Source organism: Leiobunum rupestre, chromosome 8 (genome assembly GCF_980474605.1).
Source record: "Leiobunum rupestre chromosome 8, qqLeiRupe1.1.hap1, whole genome shotgun sequence".
Lineage (NCBI taxonomy): Eukaryota > Metazoa > Arthropoda > Arachnida > Opiliones > Sclerosomatidae > Leiobunum > Leiobunum rupestre.
In genome coordinates this window covers 28,457,273-28,477,334 of record NC_143391.1, presented here as the reverse complement: position 1 = coordinate 28,477,334, position 20,062 = coordinate 28,457,273, and the positions used below count along the sequence as shown (strand labels likewise).

Below are 20,062 nucleotides of genomic sequence, written 5' to 3'. Positions count from 1 at the left end.
AGGAGATTCAGAACGTTAACTGCGGGAGCCCATTGGAAATGGAGCAGTGGACCAAAAATAGCATCCTCTCTAAAAATTAGGTTGGGGTGGCTTGCCATTGAAATAGCGTTGTGTCTATTATTAGGAGGTGATGGAAGTTGGCGCAGTTTCCACGCTACTATTTCGGGGTTTAGGAGCCGAGATGCATTTTCTACCTCTCACACGCGCGCTCCTCTCTTCTCCACTGGCGTTTCGTCATTCCTCGCTTAAATGCTACAAATCTTTTTTCCCTCTTCAAACTAATTAAAGAATTTTGAATACTCGACCATTCTATTTACGCTGATGGAGCAACTGAAATATTTAACTACGTAGACGAAAAGTCCCCCTTTTTTTTTCGTTAAAAGACATAACTAACACCTAACCCCGTAGCTCGATAATAGATTAGTTCAGAAAAAATGTTATCCTCACGCGGTGGGGTCAAATCGTCGTTTTGACGTATTTGAAGATATATTTGGGGGCTGGTCTCTCTGTGTCTGACAGAATCGCTAGATTTAGCCAGACAAATACACCTTTCTTTAGCCTCGGATTTTATTTTGGGATGGTGGTATAACTTTTAGGAGCGTTTCCAAAAAAATAAAGATCAGAGACTCTTTATTTTTTTTATTTGCGCGTGTGATTTCAATCTCGAACACCTTCATCCATAAGTTTTTCGAGCTGATCTTTATCCGTTTCCCTTCATCATCTTTACGCGTTTCTCTTTCGCTTCTTTTTGTCATTTCAACAAACACTAATTAGTTTTTAAAGAACGCTTTGACGCTATTTTTAGTTGATTACTAACGATGGTAACTTGCAAAACACTGTCGTGGTCTTTAATTGTAATCGTGTAAAGAATATCCAGACATAATTCATTTCAAGGTGGAGTGAAAAAGTCTTTAGGACCTATACTGTACCTTACCCGTCCTTTGTGGCTGTTAGTAATATACAACGAGACTATTTGGGAATTTTATTTTTTCCTGTTTTAATTATTGCTTAACATATCTGGCTAATTGTGTCAGTGACCATAAGGCTATTGAAAAACCTGATCTACCCGTGTAAATTTCTTGGTGCCTAGTTTTAATAACCGATAGTGAACTAGCTATAGAGCCCTAAGTTTCCTTGATAAAGTAGATTAAAATCTCTCTTCTCATAGGAACCATCCACGTCACCCTATCAAATGGGCGAAGCTGGTAGTTTGAGTGATCTGACGTTATATTCCTCTCCCTCAATGCCCAATATATCTCTGGGAAGGCCGCCAATTCATGGTGGTGGTGCAATCACTGTGGTGAGAGTTTTGTTCTGTACTATAAGCTTTTAAAATCTAGTTTTAATTGGAAATGAATAATGAATTTATTACATTGTTGAATGTTACTAGGATGGTAAAGGAGGCGGCGGAGTTATCCACCAACCTTCAGAAGCCCAATTAAGAGCAATCGCGACTGCTCGTCTTGGAATGCCCCTGACGTCGCACATTCTACATCCCACTTCTGTACCTTTTTATCCTTCCTTACCAGAAGGTGAGTTTACGCCACCAACCAGTCCAAGCTACATGCCACAAATGAAAAATTTAGATCAAGCGAGCCGTATCAGTGGCACAGTAGCTGGACAAGGTCCGTCAATGCCTGGTTTTTATCCCACAGGCACAATGTTAACCAATGTTCAAGTGGCTCAAGCTAGACTTCATAGGTATAATAGGTAGGCTGCAACATTATATACTTACGTATAAACATTGCGGAATATATTTAATGCTCCTTCCGCACTTGTAGTCGCTCTCTCAGAAATATCCACCGTCCACTTGGAAGAACGCAATCCGCACCATTACCCCTTGGTCACCCCATGCTGAACCAGTCTACATCGGCCGTAGCGGCTCAGCAAGGAATTATTTTATCAGCCCAACAAAGTGAACAGTATCTTAGGGAGAAACAGCTTTACGAGCAACAGCAACAACAGCATCACCTACTGAAACAGGTGGTTATTCTAGAACCTAGCCATATTTCCTTTACTCGAAACTCTCGTTTTAATAGGCATTTTATTTTTTAGCACATTCGTCAAACTGTTTTAACTAGAGCAAACAGTAAAAATCAGGTAGAAAATGTAGAAGAAGAAACTGAAGCCGCAGTTGCTCAAGAAATGAAAGAAGCTTTGTCACCCGAGGCAACTGTACCAGCACATTCATCATCACCACCGGCATCCTCTTCACATCATCCCGAAGTTATTGATTTAACGGATATCAGAAATCAAGCTGAAAAAAATGCGGCAGCAGCTGCTGCAGCAGCAAGCAGTGAATTAGATCAGCAACAAAAAGATAGGGAAGCTTTTCTGCAGCAACAAAGAGATCTCATGTCCAGACATACTTTACAAATTAGCGAAGGTTCCGCGTTTACTCCTCGTCATCATCATCATGGTGCGCGCCCATTATCCAGGGCTCTCTCTAGTCCACTTGTCGCCCTCAATCCAACAGGATCTGTCAGTCCTCAGGAGACTTCTCCAGCTGTTCGACACACATTCACCACAGGTACAGAATATTACAAATTGCACATTTCGTTATTGTAATTCTCTACCTTTTTATTTTGGCAGGTCTTGTTTATGACAGTCTGATGTTGAAACATCAGTGCATTTGCGGTGATAACTCTTACCATCCGGAACACAGTGGTAGACTGCAAAGTGTATGGGCTAGACTGCAGGAAACTGGTCTTGTATCAAGATGCGAGGTATTTTATGAAAATACACTTACATGGTATAGAGGTGAAAGTTGTTACATAGAATTTTCATTATTTGTTTTTAGAGGCTAAGATCTAGAAAAGCCACTTTAGAAGAAATTCAGTCTTGTCACAGTGAGGCATATACACTCCTCTTTGGTACGAACCCACTTAATAGGCAGAAGTTAGATTTAACCAAATTAGGTAAGAGTTTCAATTACATTTACAAATCGCCCTTTACATAGAATTTATTAAAAAAAAATTTCCGTTAGGTGAACTCCCGATTAAGAATTTTACAATGTTACCGTGTGGTGGAATTGGAGTAGACTTAGACACAACTTGGAATGATTTACACACTGCGAGTGCCGCTAGAATGGCTGCCGGTTGCGTAACTGAATTAGCTTTTAAAGTAGCAACAGGGGAAGTCAAAGTAAGGCAGCTTGCGCTATAAATATTTTTCATCAGATTGTAACAGTATTTTTTCTTTTGTATTAAGAATGGTTTTGCTGTGGTGCGACCACCTGGTCATCACGCGGAGCACCAACAAGCCATGTAAATGTTTTATTTTATTTATTTTTCATTTACTCCCTGTCTTATATAAACTTTTTTCGTTTCAGGGGTTTTTGTTTCTTCAACTCAGTCGCTATCGCAGCTAAACTGTTGTTACAAAGATTAAAATTGGAGAAAATACTCATACTGGATTGGGTAGGTGGTTTATGTTTTTTAAATCCATAAGTTAAAGGAATTAATTAATACACCATTGATACAGGATGTTCATCATGGCAATGGACTTCAACAAATGTTTTATGATAATCCACGCGTTTTGTATATTTCACTTCACCGTCATGATGATGGAAATTTTTTTCCGGGAACGGGAGATCCCCAAGAGGTGATATATTATATGATTTTTATTACCTTGCGGAATCTCATTGTAATGTTAATATCAGGTCGGCGTTGATGATGGAAGTGGTTTCAATGTGAACATAGCATGGTCAGACTCTCTGAACCCTCCAATGGGGGACTCTGAATACATAGCGGCGTTCAGGTGTTTGGTTATGCCTATTGCCAAGGACTTTGATCCTGATATTGTTTTAGTAGCTGCTGGATTTGATTCTGCCACAGGCCATCCCCCGCAGTTAGGAGGATATACAATTTCACCTTCGTGTATGTTTTTTTAAATTTCAACCTGATTCTGTTGGTTAAAAAATAAAAAAATTCTTTTAACAGGTTTTGGTTATATGACCAAACAATTAATGCAATTAGCAAAGGGAAAAGTAGTTCTAGCCCTGGAAGGAGGGTATGTTACGCTACTAAACTGCAACAAGGAATATCTTAACTCAATATTACGAATGTTTATAATTTTGTTTCGTTCTCTTTTCAGTTATGATCTGCCAGCCGTTTGTGATTGCTCTCAGGAGTGTGTAGCTGTCCTTCTAGGAGAGGAAGGAACTCCTTTAAAAGAAGCGGAAATCTCCAGGAAGCCATCGACTAATGCCATAGAATCTTTACAGAGAATCATTTCCATACAAGGTTATTGAAATTTTATTTTCATTTTAGAAAACTACTTAGATACGTTCTCTCGTAAGTCCACTAAACACGTTTGATTTTTCTCAACCTGGTTTTATCCGTAATTCTTCTCATAATGGCTCAATTTGTATCCCAGAATTTATCTTGCTTTTCTAACCTATTCTTTATTATTGGTGTCTGTCTTTTCTCCAATTTGTAGATGTCTCAATATAACATCCGACATCCTCATTATTGGTTCTTTCTAATATTTTTCAGCTCATCATTGGCCAGTCATTCGTAGATGGGCGCACACTATTCAGTTTTCTCACTTGGAAGCCCAGCAGAAGGAAAATGAAGAAGTGGAAACGGTAACTGCATTAGCCTCACTCTCGGTGGCCGTGCACCCAACATCTGCTGCTCACCTCCAGTAAGTCCGGGTTTGAGACGCAAAGAAAAAAACAAAAAACCAAATAAATAGGGACAATTCTGGGTGAGTCAGCATCCCATGATATTTTCCAATATCCTCCCTTCATTCTACGTTTCATTTTGAAAAAACAAAGAAAAATTATTAAAGAGTATATTTTCAATATTAAGCCAATTGGCTTAAAAATGGCTAAATTTACCGTAAATTCGAGATCTGAGGTCGCTTATACTATTAAGTAAGGGATATGGTTCTTTATTGGAATAAGATTTATAATATTATCATTAACGTAGTTTTATAGCTTCTTTGCATGGGAAAGCTTTTTTGAAAAACGTTATGGTTTATTTCTTTGCACAAAGGAAAGATATTGAATTTACTTTTATATGAGATGATCGAAAGCTTGTCATTACTTTTGTCTTTTAAATTTGTGTATTTTATTAGTGACAGTAGCTTTATTATCATTATCGGCATTTTTTTTGTTTTTTTCTATTATTTTTAATAGTTTGTTTTTTTTTTTCATTTACAAGCTAGAATGTATCCATTTTATTTAATGAACTCTGATATGTTCTGGCTTTTTTTTAACTCATTGTTTTGTGGAATTTTTTAATGTAACTATGGACATTATTTATTTTTCCCTTTTTTAACCCGAAATATAGAAGGAACGAGTCCCTGAGTCTTGAGGATACCCCGGAAGAAGAGCCGATGGAGCAGGATCAAGAGATTAAGTGACCTACCTTTTCTGAGACGAGGATTTTGGGCATATATATGATAGAGGAATTGGTTGAAGAGGTCTAAACAATGATAAGATTCCTCTGAGAAAATTCTACCGCCTTGTTTATGTCAGGTTGGAATATAAAGAGTCTGATATAGCCTGATTCTCAAACGAGGGTTGAAGTCTCTCTGCCAGAGCAGCTCTGTGCTCTGAACAATAATTAGGTCTATCAATTAGTCCTTTTTGTTTCCATAAGGTAAAAAAAGAAATGTCTCGATGTATTGGTGACAATGTTACTAAATGTTTTAAATGGGGCACAAAATAATTCATCTGTTTTATGACGAAACTTTTCCCATTAGTTTCATGTTTGAACCACTTAACAGATGGTTTGTAAAATATTAACTCTCATTTAACTAAAAGTATTTGACTACTTGTATCTAATTCTCTCTCTATCTTTGTCACTCTTGCACTTACCAATTAAGTAGCTGTTTGAAACACATTGTTACATCAAAATGTTTTCCTTTGTAATTTTAAAGGAGTTTTTGGACTATCTCGTATAATTTAAAGATTTTTTTTAGATTTTTGGGTTAAGAAATAATTTACGTTCTTTGTCACGTTAACAGTACAATATTATAAAATAAACCTGGCCGGATCAGGTAATGTATCGGAGTTTTGAATTAAACTTTCCCTCCGCGCAAAGAGACCATCCATTCAGTATTGATAAAAATTTACATATTTTCTAAGATAAGCATTATCCCGCCAACTGGATACACTATAAAATTCAAGCTTTCAGACAATTTAAAAAAAAGGTTTATAAAGCTTTTTCAACTCCACTAAATTATACTTATGACAACCCTTTGAAAGAGCATTTTTATCAATTTTAACACTTTCTTCACATGAAGCGTTTAAGAATATTCCCTAAATTCCCTTTTTAAACCTTTAACTTTGTTAATGCTCTGGGAGTAAAATAATTTAATAAAGAATGCCCCCCCCCCTCCCCCATTTTTGCTTTATATAGCTTGTGAATACTTATGGCCATTATCACTTATTTCATTTCTGTATATCAACCATATACTTTAAGATTGTATATATTGAACATTTGAACTAAAAGAGGACTTTAAAATTTTGCTAAAATTTCTTCCCCGTTTAAAGAAAAATAAGTTTATCTAAATAGGAAGATTACATAAAAGTATATAAAAGCATTTTATTAGAATATGATACAAAAGAAATACATGTATCTAGTCAAATTGGATTGTGGAACATGTGTTATATATATATAAATATATATATTAAATAGATGTATATACTGGATAATGTTGATGTACATTTCCAAACTTTATTTTAGCTTGTTTTACGCTACATTTGGTCTGCCAAAATGATAAAAAATGTGTTATTATATTGTTGCCTGTTACTGTTAATGTTGTAAAATTATACACACTAATTGATTGTGCAATTAAATGTTTTCTCTTGTTTTTCGTATAAGTATATCAAAGGTGTTATTATTTTTAAATTGTAAATTTAAAAGGTTAATTGTCTGCCTTTGTTTCTTTATGAACAAAAGAATATAATGGATTTTTTATGAATAAACATTGAGCAGCACTGATTTGCTATTTATGTTTTCAAAACAACAGTAACAAACTTTATGAATTATTAACCATGGGAATGTAACCACTTGTGTAAAATATAATAACCTAGGGAAAAGTTTTAATGGGCTTCTATTTTGCCATGGCAACCGAATATATTTTTGACAACTGAATGGGAATTTCATGGATTTTGAAAGTATATTCGAAAATTTAAAATCTTTTGAAAAAAAATTTAAACTTAAAATTTATAAATATTTGAGTAAATTTAACTAACAAGGAGAGTACCCGAGGTGTTTATTGCCGATTTAGTTCAAAGTCGGCCGTAATGTGGACCTATATGAGATATGAAATTTCCCAAAAGGAGACGTTGCACTACCCATTCGATTTGCCATGGCAACCGAAAATGTTTTTGACAACTTACAAGCAAAATAACATTTTTCCCTTATTTTACCCAAAATTTGTTACAAATTTACCCTAAAAATGTTTCAATTTACCCAAGCTTGATGAAATTTACCTAAATGTGGTCCAAATTACACATTTCGTGATTTTCAAAATTTTCTGTGAAACCGAGAAAATCCCATGCTTTTTTAAATGGAGATTTTATCGTTTTAAGTGGTCAAAAACATTTTCGGTTGCTATAGCAAAACGAATGGGTAGTGCAACGTCTCCTTTTGGGAAATTTCATATCTCATATAGGTCTACATTACGCTCGACTTTGAACAAAATCGGCAATAAACACCTCGGGTACTCTCCTTGTAAGTGTGGACATAGAGGAATAGCCCTGGAGTGGTATTGATAGTTCTGATTGGGATAAGCACTGACATAACTCTTCAGAAATCGCGTAAAGGGAGATGTAGAAACGGGAGGGTATGTCGAGGTAGACTTTTATCTATTCATACATTCCAACAAAGGCAGCGCGATCTACCGGTTAGGGTTTGAATTCTTTAAAAAGTCTACCTCGACTTTCCCCCCTTTTTTCCCCCGCCTCGAACTGGCACTACGCTGTCGGATTTAGCGCCTTCTTTCCTTTCCCCTCCTCTACTATTCCTCCATGGTGTGGATAAATGTGAGAACAGAATGAAAGTTAATAAATAAAAAAATACCGCTTAATAATAAATATTTAATATTTTTTATACATTGGATAAAATTAGGTGAATCTGATGAAATTGGGTTCAATTTGAAAAATTAACAATTTTGTTTTTTTTCGGGTTAAATTAAGATTAATTTGGAAAATTTCAAGTATATTGGTTAAATTAGCTAAATTTGAGTGAGATCCAATAAAATGGTGAAAATGGATGAAATTGGATAAACTTGAAATTTGAGTTTATACCAGGAAAATTAAACCAATTCAAATTTTGAATATTTCAAGCATATTTGATAAAATTATTTAAGTTGCTTAAAATCCATCAACGTTTGGGAAAATTGGGTAAACACATATTTGGTTTTATCACGGCCAACTTGAATCTCTCGCGCTACAGCGGCCATCTGATTCGTTGACGTTTCTGTGTTAACCTATGAGCAAAAGATGTGTATGACGTGAGCGCCCCTAGCGGATTATTATTTTTAGAATAGATTTTACATTGAAGTCAATATAAAAACCGAGCGTGGCGCTGAACTCCTACACGTTATAGTACAGTTTATAGGGGAAAAATCCTCGCTCGCGGAATTTCGACGAATGTGTTGGCCGCTGTAGCGCGAACAGCGCGTGATCAAAATTGGCCGTGGTTTTATTCACTTTTAATTATTTTAAATGGAAAAATTAGTTATATTTTAAGTGTTAGATTTTTAACTTTGAAGGTTAGACTTTTTAAAAATGTAACAATTAAAAGGTTGAAAATTTAGTACTTTAAAGGAACACCGTCATTTAAACTCGATTTATTGGGTATTTTATAAGAAAAGTTATTTCACTAGAAAATTATATATAATTTGTAATAATTGGATAAGTATTCGACCCACAGCTAATGAAAATGTAAATAACTCTCGCGACCCCCGCCAAAAAAATTACTACCCCCTTTTTCTTTCACTTCCCCTACTACTAGCGCCAGAGCGGTCACGCGCGAAATTTCAAAACACAGTTAGCAGGTACGCTAGGAGAAGGATGGTCTTTACGTTTCTCGCGAGTACCGCTAGGCGGCGCAACTGTCTTACGGCTGCCGAACAACACAAACTGCCCAGCAGCTCAAGGTTCGTAAAAAAGGTGCCAACACCTATCCCTCCATAGTATACACTCTTTTTTGCGCCTTTATTTTACCCCTCTTACTTGCCTCCCACTCGTCGGCCATTGCCTCGGCCCTAGCATCCACTCTTTGGGTATCCCTAATGGAGGATGGGGCTGAAAGGGGGAAAACCAAACATGAACGCGCAAAGGAAAATACCGCGAAAAAGAATGTGAAACTTTGTTGAAGTTGGCTGCAATACATAAACAGTCAAATGGTTGACCATTTAGTTTTAGTCGTGGAGGGTTTTAAAGTTTCATATTGAAATCATATAATAATGGATCCACATCAAGAGATTACAGATTATGTAGTAACTCTAAGAAACTAGTACGAAAGCTTTTTAAGATGTTTCCATACTGAAGACATCAATGTTCTTGAAATTTATCACCGAAAATTACAAGAACATTTTCAGGCGAGCTTTCGTCACAGCCGGCGTTCCTTCCGTCCTTGAGCCTCCGGGTCTATCGCGGGACGACGGAAAAGCCCGGATGGGTTGACTTTGGTTCCCTGGTCTGGCGGGAAATCTCTAGTATGGGATTTCACTTGTACGGATCCCCTGGCTCCATCGTATCTGGCCTCTTCCTCCTCAGCCCCTCTCTGGGCCGCTACCCAGGCTGAATTCCGGAAGAAGGCAAAATACTCCGGCTTGGAGGACCGCTACATGTTTCGGGCCGTTGCCATTGAAACTCTTGGATCTTTCGGGGGAGAAGGCTTAGCCCTGACCCATGCCATAGGTCGGCGTCTTCGTGAGGCTACAGGCGAGCCGCGTTCAGTTGCTTTCCTCCTACAAAGAATAGCGATGGCCGTACAACGAGGCAACGTGGCCTCCGTGATGAACACTTTTCCTCCGGGGGCTCCCCTAGAGGAATATTTGCATTGTTAAAAGTATTTTTCTTGTACATATTTCTATTTACATAATAAAAGACTTATACTCCAGAACATCGATATATAATTGGACGATTTTTACTTGCCTTAAACCAAATTGCAAATACAAACGAAATCTCTAATAGATTACCTGATTTAATGGGAACATTACTAACGGCATTCAACTCTCATTTCGATAAAATTCAAACAATTCTTGCCTCACAGATCGATCTCAGTTCCAACCCTTACACCCAGTAGCGTCGCTAAGGGTGGGCTGAAGTGGGCTTTAGCCCCCCCTGCATTTTTGAGATGGGCCACATGTTTATAATTAAGAGGCCACACATTTTAATTTAAGAATTTTCTTTATCTCTAGAAATTTGTTTTATTGCCAAGAAACGTTTTTCTGGAAAAAAATCTTTCAAAATCAATTCGTTTACTCAAAAAGATAGTAGGGAGCGGAAATAGAGAAAGTTGAAAAGAAAGGGGCTTAAGGGAATTTAAGGAAATATCCCAGGCATGCACGTGTCCCCTCCAGGTCGGATACAAGGTCAGTAGGGGGTCCAGAAAACGCGACGAGAGCCGCAACAATAAAACGACCTTGCTATTCTCGCTTCCTGCAAAATCTGGGGTTTTTTCGATTTCACCATTTTTGCGAAATATGGTCAATCCAAGGTTCCCGCTAAGGGCCACAAAATTCTTAGGGGCTACAAAATAATTAGCCCACCTGTGAAAAAACCTTAGCGCCGCTACCAGCTTGTAACATAACTAGGGAACAAATATCTTCAGAAATATATGGCGTGCCATCCAGGACAAAATTCTCAAATTAACAAATTTATATGTCGAAACGCTGAATCGAGTTTTTTTTTTACATCGAAACCACGAATCGCATTTATTTTTACAAATATATCGACGTTTTACCAGATTTATTGGAAGCTTATAATAACAACTACCACAAATCTATTAAATGCAAACCCGTTGAAGTGAAGAAGGAAAATTCTAAACAAGTGTGGCAGAACTTATACGGGAAAGTCAATTTTTCACCCCCAGTCTCGTTCCCTTTTGAAATAGGTGACTTGGTTCGTATAAGCAAGAATAAAACCACATTCGAAAAGGGTTACAAAGCAAATTATACCGAGGAAATATTCAAGGTAGTGGAGCGCTTACCGAGAGACCCTCCGGTATATAAACTGGAGGATTTGAAAACTGAGCTCATTTCGGGTGTGTTCTACAAGGAGGAAATACAGAAAATCGGGAAAGACCTCGACAACTGTTTGTTTAAAATTGATAAAGTTTTGAGAAAAAGGACTAAACCCGACGGAACGAAAGAGCTTTTAGTACGTTGGCGTGGTTACAGCTCAGATTTTGACTCTTGGGTGCAAGAAATTGTAGTACTACGAGTTTCTATATAACGTTACCCTCGGACTCATCTATAGGTTATTTCAGGAACAAAACTTTAAGCAAGTTCAGGACGTATTTACCGGAACCAATAAAACTTGAGGGAGCGTACGAAGTTGGACTAGCCGAAATAAGTTATCCAAGAACGTGGAATAACGTTAATGAAGAATGTTTAGTTCAAATTTGGAATACTGTAGAAGAAAAAGATACTATAGACTCCTTGGAAGAACCTATACCCAAGAAGACTAAAAAAACAGTCAATCAAGAAGACGGCAAAGAACACCGAAAATTTTGTGAAGAGATATCTCGAAGATGAAATGCGTGATATAAGCATACTTATACCTCCCGGATATTACGGCTCTACCGAAGAATTAGATTATGTCACTCGATGACGATGGACAAAAAATTAACTCAAGGGTCGAGTTTTATTACAACAAACCTAATCGGCGAGTGGTAGTCGAAATTAAAGGAATGAACCAAGTTTACATACCACATGAAATCGCCATCATATTAGGATTCACGAGAACTCCAGGCAAAGATGTAAATGTAGTGACTTCCATGACGGCACCTTTTAGCTGTGATATGGACGCTGGGTTCATTCCTTTCAAACGTCGATATATTTTTGCGTATCTTTCTCCGTAAAATATCGGTTCATTCGAGACTTCAATGTTCGATTGAATCGTTCTATAATACTAGATTTTACTTCGGAGTGCGTTGCGAAAAACTTGATTCCCCTACGTTTTAATTCACCTTGAACTTCTTTGCATAGAAACTCGTTACCGTGATCAGTCTGTACAACCTTCGGCTGTCGACCTGATTCTAAAATAGATTTGAATGACTTTACCATAGTAGATCCTTTCTTATCCTTGGTAGCCACAGCGAATGTGTATTTGCTAAATACATCGATACCACATAAGATATATCGGTATCCACTATTGTGGTTTTTGATATCTTGCATGTCTGCCAGATCAAGTTGCCATTGTTCGTCTATCCCATACACTATCGTCTTGATTCTTCGAAAATTGTGTCTGACTGGTCTGTGTAACGTGTACGTATCTTGTCGTTTTAAAAATTATCTCACGTCGTTTATGGTCACTTTAATACCCTTCGTCCGGGCAGCCCGATAAAGACCACGAATGCCTCCGTAGCTACCGGCGTCCTTAAAGTTGAAGTATATTTCTTCTAGCCTATCCATTCATCGTACAGTTCATTTTCCGTTCATGATACCAGTACGCGAACTCGAATAGCTCGAAAACGATAATAATACATAATAACAAAAACGCCGTTATAATTTTGGGTGATTTTAAGTATGATATCGATAAAGATATAAATACACCCATAAATACCCAAAGTCTCTAGCAATTGCTTGATTAAAGGCGTCGATGACGTATTTACTGTTAGTTGGAGAAATCTGTCTAGCTAAATGAAATATCGCCGATTTGTCACGTGGTGTCTTGAAAATTATCAGATAGTGCGCGTTTAAATTTAACGTTCTAATTTCCTTCCCGGGATAATACAAATTTTGCATAAGTACAAAAACCGACGTGTTTTTATGATGAGAATCTCTTATAAACAAATTTGTGACATCCTTGTTATTTGATATTTCACAAGGTAAATCATCAAGAATTACAAAATTCTTGACATTTGGGTCTAAAATTTTAACGTCTAATAATCCTTCGTGAAATTCAACTGTGGGTGTATCATCTAATACCGAATTAAACAGTTTAGGTTGATATTCCGTATAGCACCAAATAATTATCTCTGGTGGGGGTGAAATACACGTAGCTTTATATTTGATAAGACTAGCCACGAAAAAGGATTTCCCAGACTGAGTGCACCCGCGATCAGACCGTTAAAAGGATGTTGCAACCTGAAATCCATTTTAAAGAATGACACATTTTTCCCTAATCAACTAGTTTTTATTCACAAAAGTTGTTTAGCGTTACAGACTATTTTAGCAATCATACATTTACAAAATTCATCATTTAAAAAGGTTTTTAAAGTAAAATTTTTATAAATCTCAATGTAGTCAAGATTTCTTATCGCAGTGTTATAGTTCATAGTAACACGCATATCCCAGTCTTCAAGACAGTTGTGTTGAGTCTGTGAGGGATGGTAGCAACACTGGCGGATAAAATACTGTCCTTTAAAAGGTTATATATCCTATTTGCTTCATTTAGGTATGTTACAACGTCCTTATACATATCCATTAACACTTTGGTGAGAGCGTAACCAATGGCGAAACCCTTCTTGGTTGGGAAAATATCCCCGTACAATTCACCGTACCCTGGAACCATATCCCGGATATCCAAAATTTTTCGATTCTGATACGTTCTTAAGTCAATACGTTTCGTCTCGGAACCGCTGAAAAAGCACGATGATACTGGGGCGTCATCCTTCTCGAAGAAAGCTAATATTTCGTCCTTCTTTCTGAATAACTCATGAAAATCGGATTCATCTAAGGTGATTCCCGTAGCATAGCTCCACACGGGTTGAGGCCCACCACTGTATAAGTCCTGGGACCGGCAGGATTACCCTACTCAATTTCTTGGAATACCATGCTTGACCAGGGGTGGACCCGGCTGATTGAGCATTCAAATATAACCTGCCTAAACAAGGCTCATTTAAAAGGCCTCATCGGCGTTTTGAAAAAATCGGGCTGTGCTTCAGGTAGCTCGAGCCACACAGGACCTCCTCTCCGATATTATACAATGAGCGCGTGCGGAAGCTAGCGCTGTAGCATAGCCAACGCGCACCTATGCTGGTTGGCGACCTTTTTTCAGAAGACATTAAACTTTATTTAATGAAAAGATTTGTATTACTATAATACTACGATAAACATTTTACTGGGTGGTATTTGACAAGAGCGTATCCAGGATCTTATTTCGGCCCCATCTTACTTGGGTGGGGGAAAACGGGGAACTTGCCTCCCGTGTTAGAGGAATAGGACGCTGATAATTTCGGTTCGTGTATTTCTGATATCTTGATGTAGGGACACTTTGGGATTGAATTGGACCAGGACTGCGGCGGTAATTGGAGTTAACGTAAGGACTATTTATAGACGACGTGTTGAGTTCGAAATGGTCGAAGAAGAAGAAATATCAGACGAAGTCCTTGACCGAAATATTTTATTTCTGTTAAATACAACTCAGAACGTCGGAGAAACATACGTAATCGGTGGTCTAAGAAGGAATGGCATTGCTAGAAGGGTTCCACGATGGCGAATGAGGGAGAGATTGAATATTTTAGATCCGGTCGGAAGAGCTCTACGTTTGAGATGTCCTATTATGAGAAGAAAATATAAAGTGCGTGGAGCTAATGCATTGTGGTGAGAACAATGGTTTTTGGCAGTTTCACTCAATGTTTATTAATTTTTTAGTTATGGTCCGAAACCGATCGGTATTATTCGATATAGAGATTTTACTGACATATCGGTTCCTTGCAAAATTATCGTTATTTTTTAAAATAAAAGCCGAGATAAAAGTTAAAAACCCCGATAATTTCACGGATTTAAGCCGATATTCTTTCTATGAGGCTTTAGTAAATTTCATCTTTTTTCTTTTTCTAGTAAATTAGAAAAATATTGATATCGGTAAAATATTAAAAAATAATATCGATAATTTTTTATGAATATTGGTATCAGATAAAGTTCGATATCGGTTTTGTAGAATAAGGCAGTGTTCAGACTATACAATTTTTAAATGACAGTTGATCCACCAAAGTGGTACAAGTAATTGCGTGTTGAATCTACAATAGTTTGAACAGAAAATGTGGTAACATTTTTTTAAGGCAGGAGCGGCTCCATACCATGGACCATTGAATCTTTAGAAGGACTCCCAGGGTAAACAATTTTATTCGAGGCGCTAAGTTGCGCTAACGGGAAACGCTACTGCTGGACATCAGCCGCTTAGTGAAGCTCTTCAATAATTCCGTCCAGTTCGCTTAAGCTTGACGCTTAGAAGTCGACTACAGCGAACCCAAGTTTGTCCAAATTGAACTAGAAATATGCCGCGACGGTTAGTTTCCCAGTATAAATACGTACTTTAATGAGCCCTTCCCAAGGTTCGTAAAAGAGCCCTTCCAGTAAGACAAGTCCTTCTACAGATTCATTGGTCCACGTCCAGACGAACATTAATTTTGGGGAGACATGGCTATAAATTAAGACGAACCACCGATGGACTGAATTCAAAGATATCGCGACAAAGTAGACAAGACCATCACAAAAGGGGCAAAAATATAAACCCTAACAGAAATTAAAAACATTTAAAAGACCCACGCCAAACTCGGACCTGATGGACCTTCGAGTCAAATAGGGCGAAACCGGTCTACTGTTGGTAATTCTGGCATTTTAGTTTAATTTCTATATTGTTTTCGACTCTAAGGCCTATCAGGTCCGAGTTTCGCGTCTTTCTTTAACTCTCGAAGACCTATCGAGTGACGTGTTAGTCTTTTAAGTGTTATTAATATCTGTTAGGATTTATCTTTTTTCCCCTTTTGTGATGGACTTGTCTACTTTGTCGCGACATAGCTATATATTGCCATGCGAAACGGGCGCCGATCAAGGGATTTTTAATGATGGTGTAGGCGCAACCCCCCCCCCCCCCCCAAACTTTTGGTTTTTGCCCCAGGCGCAAAACTATCTTACTGCCGCCCTGCCTACTTTGGCCGCTATATATTGCTGGTGCGGTGTAAGTGATCTAGAATTTGACCTTTAAAAATTGTTAAAGGGACTCCAAAGTTCGGTGGCACAATGTGTCAGTAAAGTGCGAAATATACGGTTAACTCTGCCCGCCTCTGGTAAGGCCGAGTGAGGGGTTGGGGGGAAGCAAAAGCATGGTCAATTTTCTTTTTTATGCCACCGAACTTTGGAGCCCCTTTAAGTGTGATCATCGCCTAAGACTATTTTTTGTTCTCTTTAAATCGGTTAATTTCACAATTTTTCTCTTTTTAGGCATATAGACAGTAACCATAAATTGATTTGTTGGCGATTGGTATTTCATGGTTTGGTTGATGGTTTTAGTCGGCTAATAGTACATTTACACTGTGCTACAAACAATAAAGCAGACACTGTACTGCAAATTTTCGAAACCGATGTGAGACAATATGGCATGCCATCAAGAATCCGTGGAGACAAGGGGGTAGGAAACACTCTGGTTGCACTCTTCATGATTGAAAATCAAGGATTGAACCGTGGATTAAGCGTCCATAATACTAGGATAGTATGACTTTGATAAATTTCGCTATCGGGAGCGCGCTCATTTTCATAAAAATGGGGGTTCCTCGGGTATTGTTTTAAAATTTCTTGGTCTGTGGTCAGACTCACTACATGGCGGGCCCGCCGGCGTGAATCAAGTGAAAATTGCAAACACAACTTTCCCACGCTTTGAACGAACCTCGGAAATCTCCAGTTCGCGGGTTGTTACCTTGCTGTTTAGTACTGTAATTTTACAATCCCTTAATTTAACTGATAAAGCGTGGTTTTTGGATAAATTAATTATGGCTGAAGAACATACAACTAATGTTAATAGTTCTGAAGTTCGGGAAATATTAACGGCATTGTCAAATCCTCGTCTGCTAAGCGTTTTGAACAATATCGTTGCTCCAGGGCCGTCTACAACTTCGGTACCCGTCAACGTTTCAAATCCTATAAGTAATTTTACATCAGCCAACGATGAACTGCGCTATATATTTCGACGAAACATTCAAAATTCACCCAGAAGATCAGGAGATAATCTATAATTCACCGGATCTTCACGCCCCGCCAAAAAGAAAAAAATTAAAGGGTAATTATTTTTAAATCTTCTAACAAAGTTGTTAAATATTTCGTTTGGTTTTAAATCTAGAGCCGTTTTATTTCAACATCCAACTTTTCAATCACCAGTAATTTTGTTGCCTGACAAAAATCTGAAAAAAGTTCCTCGTGGAAAGATTAAAAAAGAACTTAATGACAATGGATATGTACTATTTTCTGTTTCTCCGAGCCTCCGAGGAAAGACTGGAGTGAGCGTGACGTTAGAAACGAGATTTTTCGACTTTTTGCTGATAAGTTGACTGGACCCCTCGAGCGAGTAAAACATAATAGCCAATTTAATGTTCGTCTTAAAGACTGTGTAACCCTTGGGAAAATATAAACTATCACCGTGCCGTTTAAACAACACGTATGACGTCATATCTCCTGACCCTTCTCAAAGATATTTATTCACCAAGGCTAGGGAAGATCGCGACCAATGCAAATCGTGCCTTTCGTGGGATGAATCAAATCAGGGACTACGGTTACATGGAGCTCGGAGCGTCGACGTTTATTTTTCTCATGTAACCGCACGAACGTCGACGTTCGGAGAGATACGTCGACTTAACGAAAACTACCTCGAACCGTCGATTTAACGCCTTACGTCGACGTTCGGCGCTGCATGTAACCTCTTTACGACGACGTTTCCTTGGCCAGTAGGGATTTTTCCTACCGCATATCCGACTGTTCCGAAATAAATTCGTTTTAATTTAAGTTTTTTATATATTATTTACTATTTATATTTATTTTTATATTTATATAATAATTATTTAAATATTATTTTATGTACTTAATTTTATTTCCTATTAATTTATAAATAATTTCAAATATTTCGAAACAATTTACTAACTACAAATTGCAATTTATAATTTATGAAACTTTTTAAATTATACTGAAAATATAATGAACATAATTTATAATTAATTTATATAATAAATTAATCAACGTATGAAAGATGTCATTTTATATATTATTATTATATGAAATACTTGATATATTTATATTTAAAAATGTATTATTTTTATAATTGAATAGCAATAGAAACTTTACTTAAAATTATATACTAATAAAACGCGAGTAAAGCATATTTTTAAGGAGCGCGAAAATACCCTGTTTTGGAGGGAAAAATCCGAAGTATTTTTTGAAACGACGATCATGTAACCGGTCCCCTTTTTGGAACGTCGACGTTCGTCGAAAGTCGACGTTCCCTTACGTCGACGCTCAGAGCCCCATGTAACCGTAGTCAGTGAGAGGGAGTTACATACATGGGAAAGGGAAAAAGGGGAGAGATTCGGATTCAGAAAGGAAACAACTTTGTTCGCAAAAATCACAAAATCTGTATTTAGAGCAAAATAATAATATACCCTTGAAAAAATAGATATAGGGGGAAACAATTCGCGATATTTTCGATTTTTTAGGAATCAACGATTACTGCTAAACTCTTAAACGGCTTAGTTTAAGCGGGGGTTTTAAATATACACTCTTGACAATAGATTTATAAATTAACTTTTATCTCACGGCTTTCGATCGGATCGGTCCCTATAGTTACTTTAAAGGGAAGAATCCGGGTGCAAGTTCATCGCGACATTTTCCCGACTCAGCCGAACATTTTCGGGGAGATCCTCTTAGGACAGCATTTGAGGTCCACGTCTTTCAGTTAAAGGGAATATTACCGGCAAAGCAATCTTTACGGAAGACCCCTTCAATTTTTCAAATTACCCTGTACAGTGGCGCCAAAAATTTCTAAAGCCAAAGGCAAGAGCGGCCAGAGCTGCAAACGTTGGTGTTCCACACCAAATACCTGAGGTTATATTCCCTTTAAGACTTCAGTCCAAAACCCTGAAGAGCTGGGAGAACTTTGCTTTTGGGCTGCGCTCCTTGACTTCACTTTTTACAGTGGTCATTGGCTTAACTAGTTGTATGCCTTGGCTGTAGAACGGTTAATTTTTCGTTGGCTTGTGGATGCTACTAGTGACGTAGGTTAGCCCTTCCCTACTTTAAAAAGGTCGCTCGTGGTTGGCTTCACGTGGTTGCGGGGGGTCAGAGGTCTTTTGGCCACTTTTACTTCCGTTTTCGAAATAGACATCCGGGGATGAAACTCGGTCCATGACATTGGGTACAAGCGGGGGAAATTGGTCGCTGCAATCGAGGGGCTAACCACTCTCTGAAAATCTGTACACCGATTACACAAATATGAAAATGAGTACAGCCTTTGGTAGTGCTAAATCTGTACTCACTTACGTAATCATTTTAGTGCAGTCAAAGCTACAGACTTGTACACCGATTACGGGGAGTGATCAGCCCCTCGGCTGCAATACCAGTTCTTGTTGCGGGGAACGTGGTCTTGATCTCGGAGTAGGCCAAATTCGCTTCTTTTGTATCTTAATTTAGGGTTACCTGAAAGCCGAACGGAAGGTAGCCAACTCGAAAATATCTGAGGGACTTAATTTTATATTCGCGAGCGAATACGTTCTGTATAAATTATTTCTAGTTCTTATGTACCGTTCAAAAGGTATTCAAGTTTAAGTTAATGTTAATTCTATTTATTTTATTATCAATTCGGGATACTTTTTATCAGTTCGGGGTTGAGATTTCCATTCTTTTGATATATTAATTATGTATATTAATTAATTATTAGTATGAAAAGGGGCAACCTTAACATAAACATCATAACAAGATGGTCAAAACCAGTAAAATATAAGGCGGGGAATTTGTTTATTTTAATCGTTAAAGTAGGTCAAGAGTGTATAAAACATTATTATTAACCAAAGATATAAATAAAAAAAGGTATTCCTGAGGATAAGATAACCTTAAGGGTTACAACTGTCAAGGACGTTTTCATAAGTTTAAAATTAAACTATCA

At 37.6% G+C, this 20,062-nt stretch overlaps 1 protein-coding gene across 10 annotated transcripts in view; it reads left to right on the top strand.

The window, feature by feature from the left end:
- The window catches only part of LOC149933023 (histone deacetylase 4-like), an 81,548-nt gene extending 74,663 nt beyond the window's left edge, over positions 1-6,885 (top strand). For 7 of the 10 annotated variants that reach the window (XM_090155658.1, XM_090155659.1, XM_090155657.1 and 4 more), the window contains 15 exons: positions 1,169-1,300; positions 1,391-1,710; positions 1,782-1,983; positions 2,056-2,530; positions 2,593-2,726; positions 2,801-2,918; positions 2,987-3,144; positions 3,211-3,266; positions 3,332-3,419; positions 3,484-3,603; positions 3,662-3,878; positions 3,942-4,011; positions 4,096-4,244; positions 4,497-4,647; positions 5,298-6,884. In XM_090155658.1, coding sequence (XP_090011784.1) covers positions 1,169-1,300; positions 1,391-1,710; positions 1,782-1,983; positions 2,056-2,530; positions 2,593-2,726; positions 2,801-2,918; positions 2,987-3,144; positions 3,211-3,266; positions 3,332-3,419; positions 3,484-3,603; positions 3,662-3,878; positions 3,942-4,011; positions 4,096-4,244; positions 4,497-4,647; positions 5,298-5,370 — 2,463 coding nt within the window. In that variant the 3' untranslated portion in view covers positions 5,371-6,884. Of the gene's footprint in view, positions 1-1,168; positions 1,301-1,390; positions 1,711-1,781; positions 1,984-2,055; positions 2,531-2,592; positions 2,727-2,800; positions 2,919-2,986; positions 3,145-3,210; positions 3,267-3,331; positions 3,420-3,483; positions 3,604-3,661; positions 3,879-3,941; positions 4,012-4,095; positions 4,245-4,496; positions 4,648-5,297 lie in introns of all 10 variants that reach the window. The other 3 variants (XM_090155666.1, XM_090155663.1, XM_090155664.1) reach the window with 2 other exon arrangements.
- Positions 6,886-20,062: the final 13,177 nt, after the last annotated feature.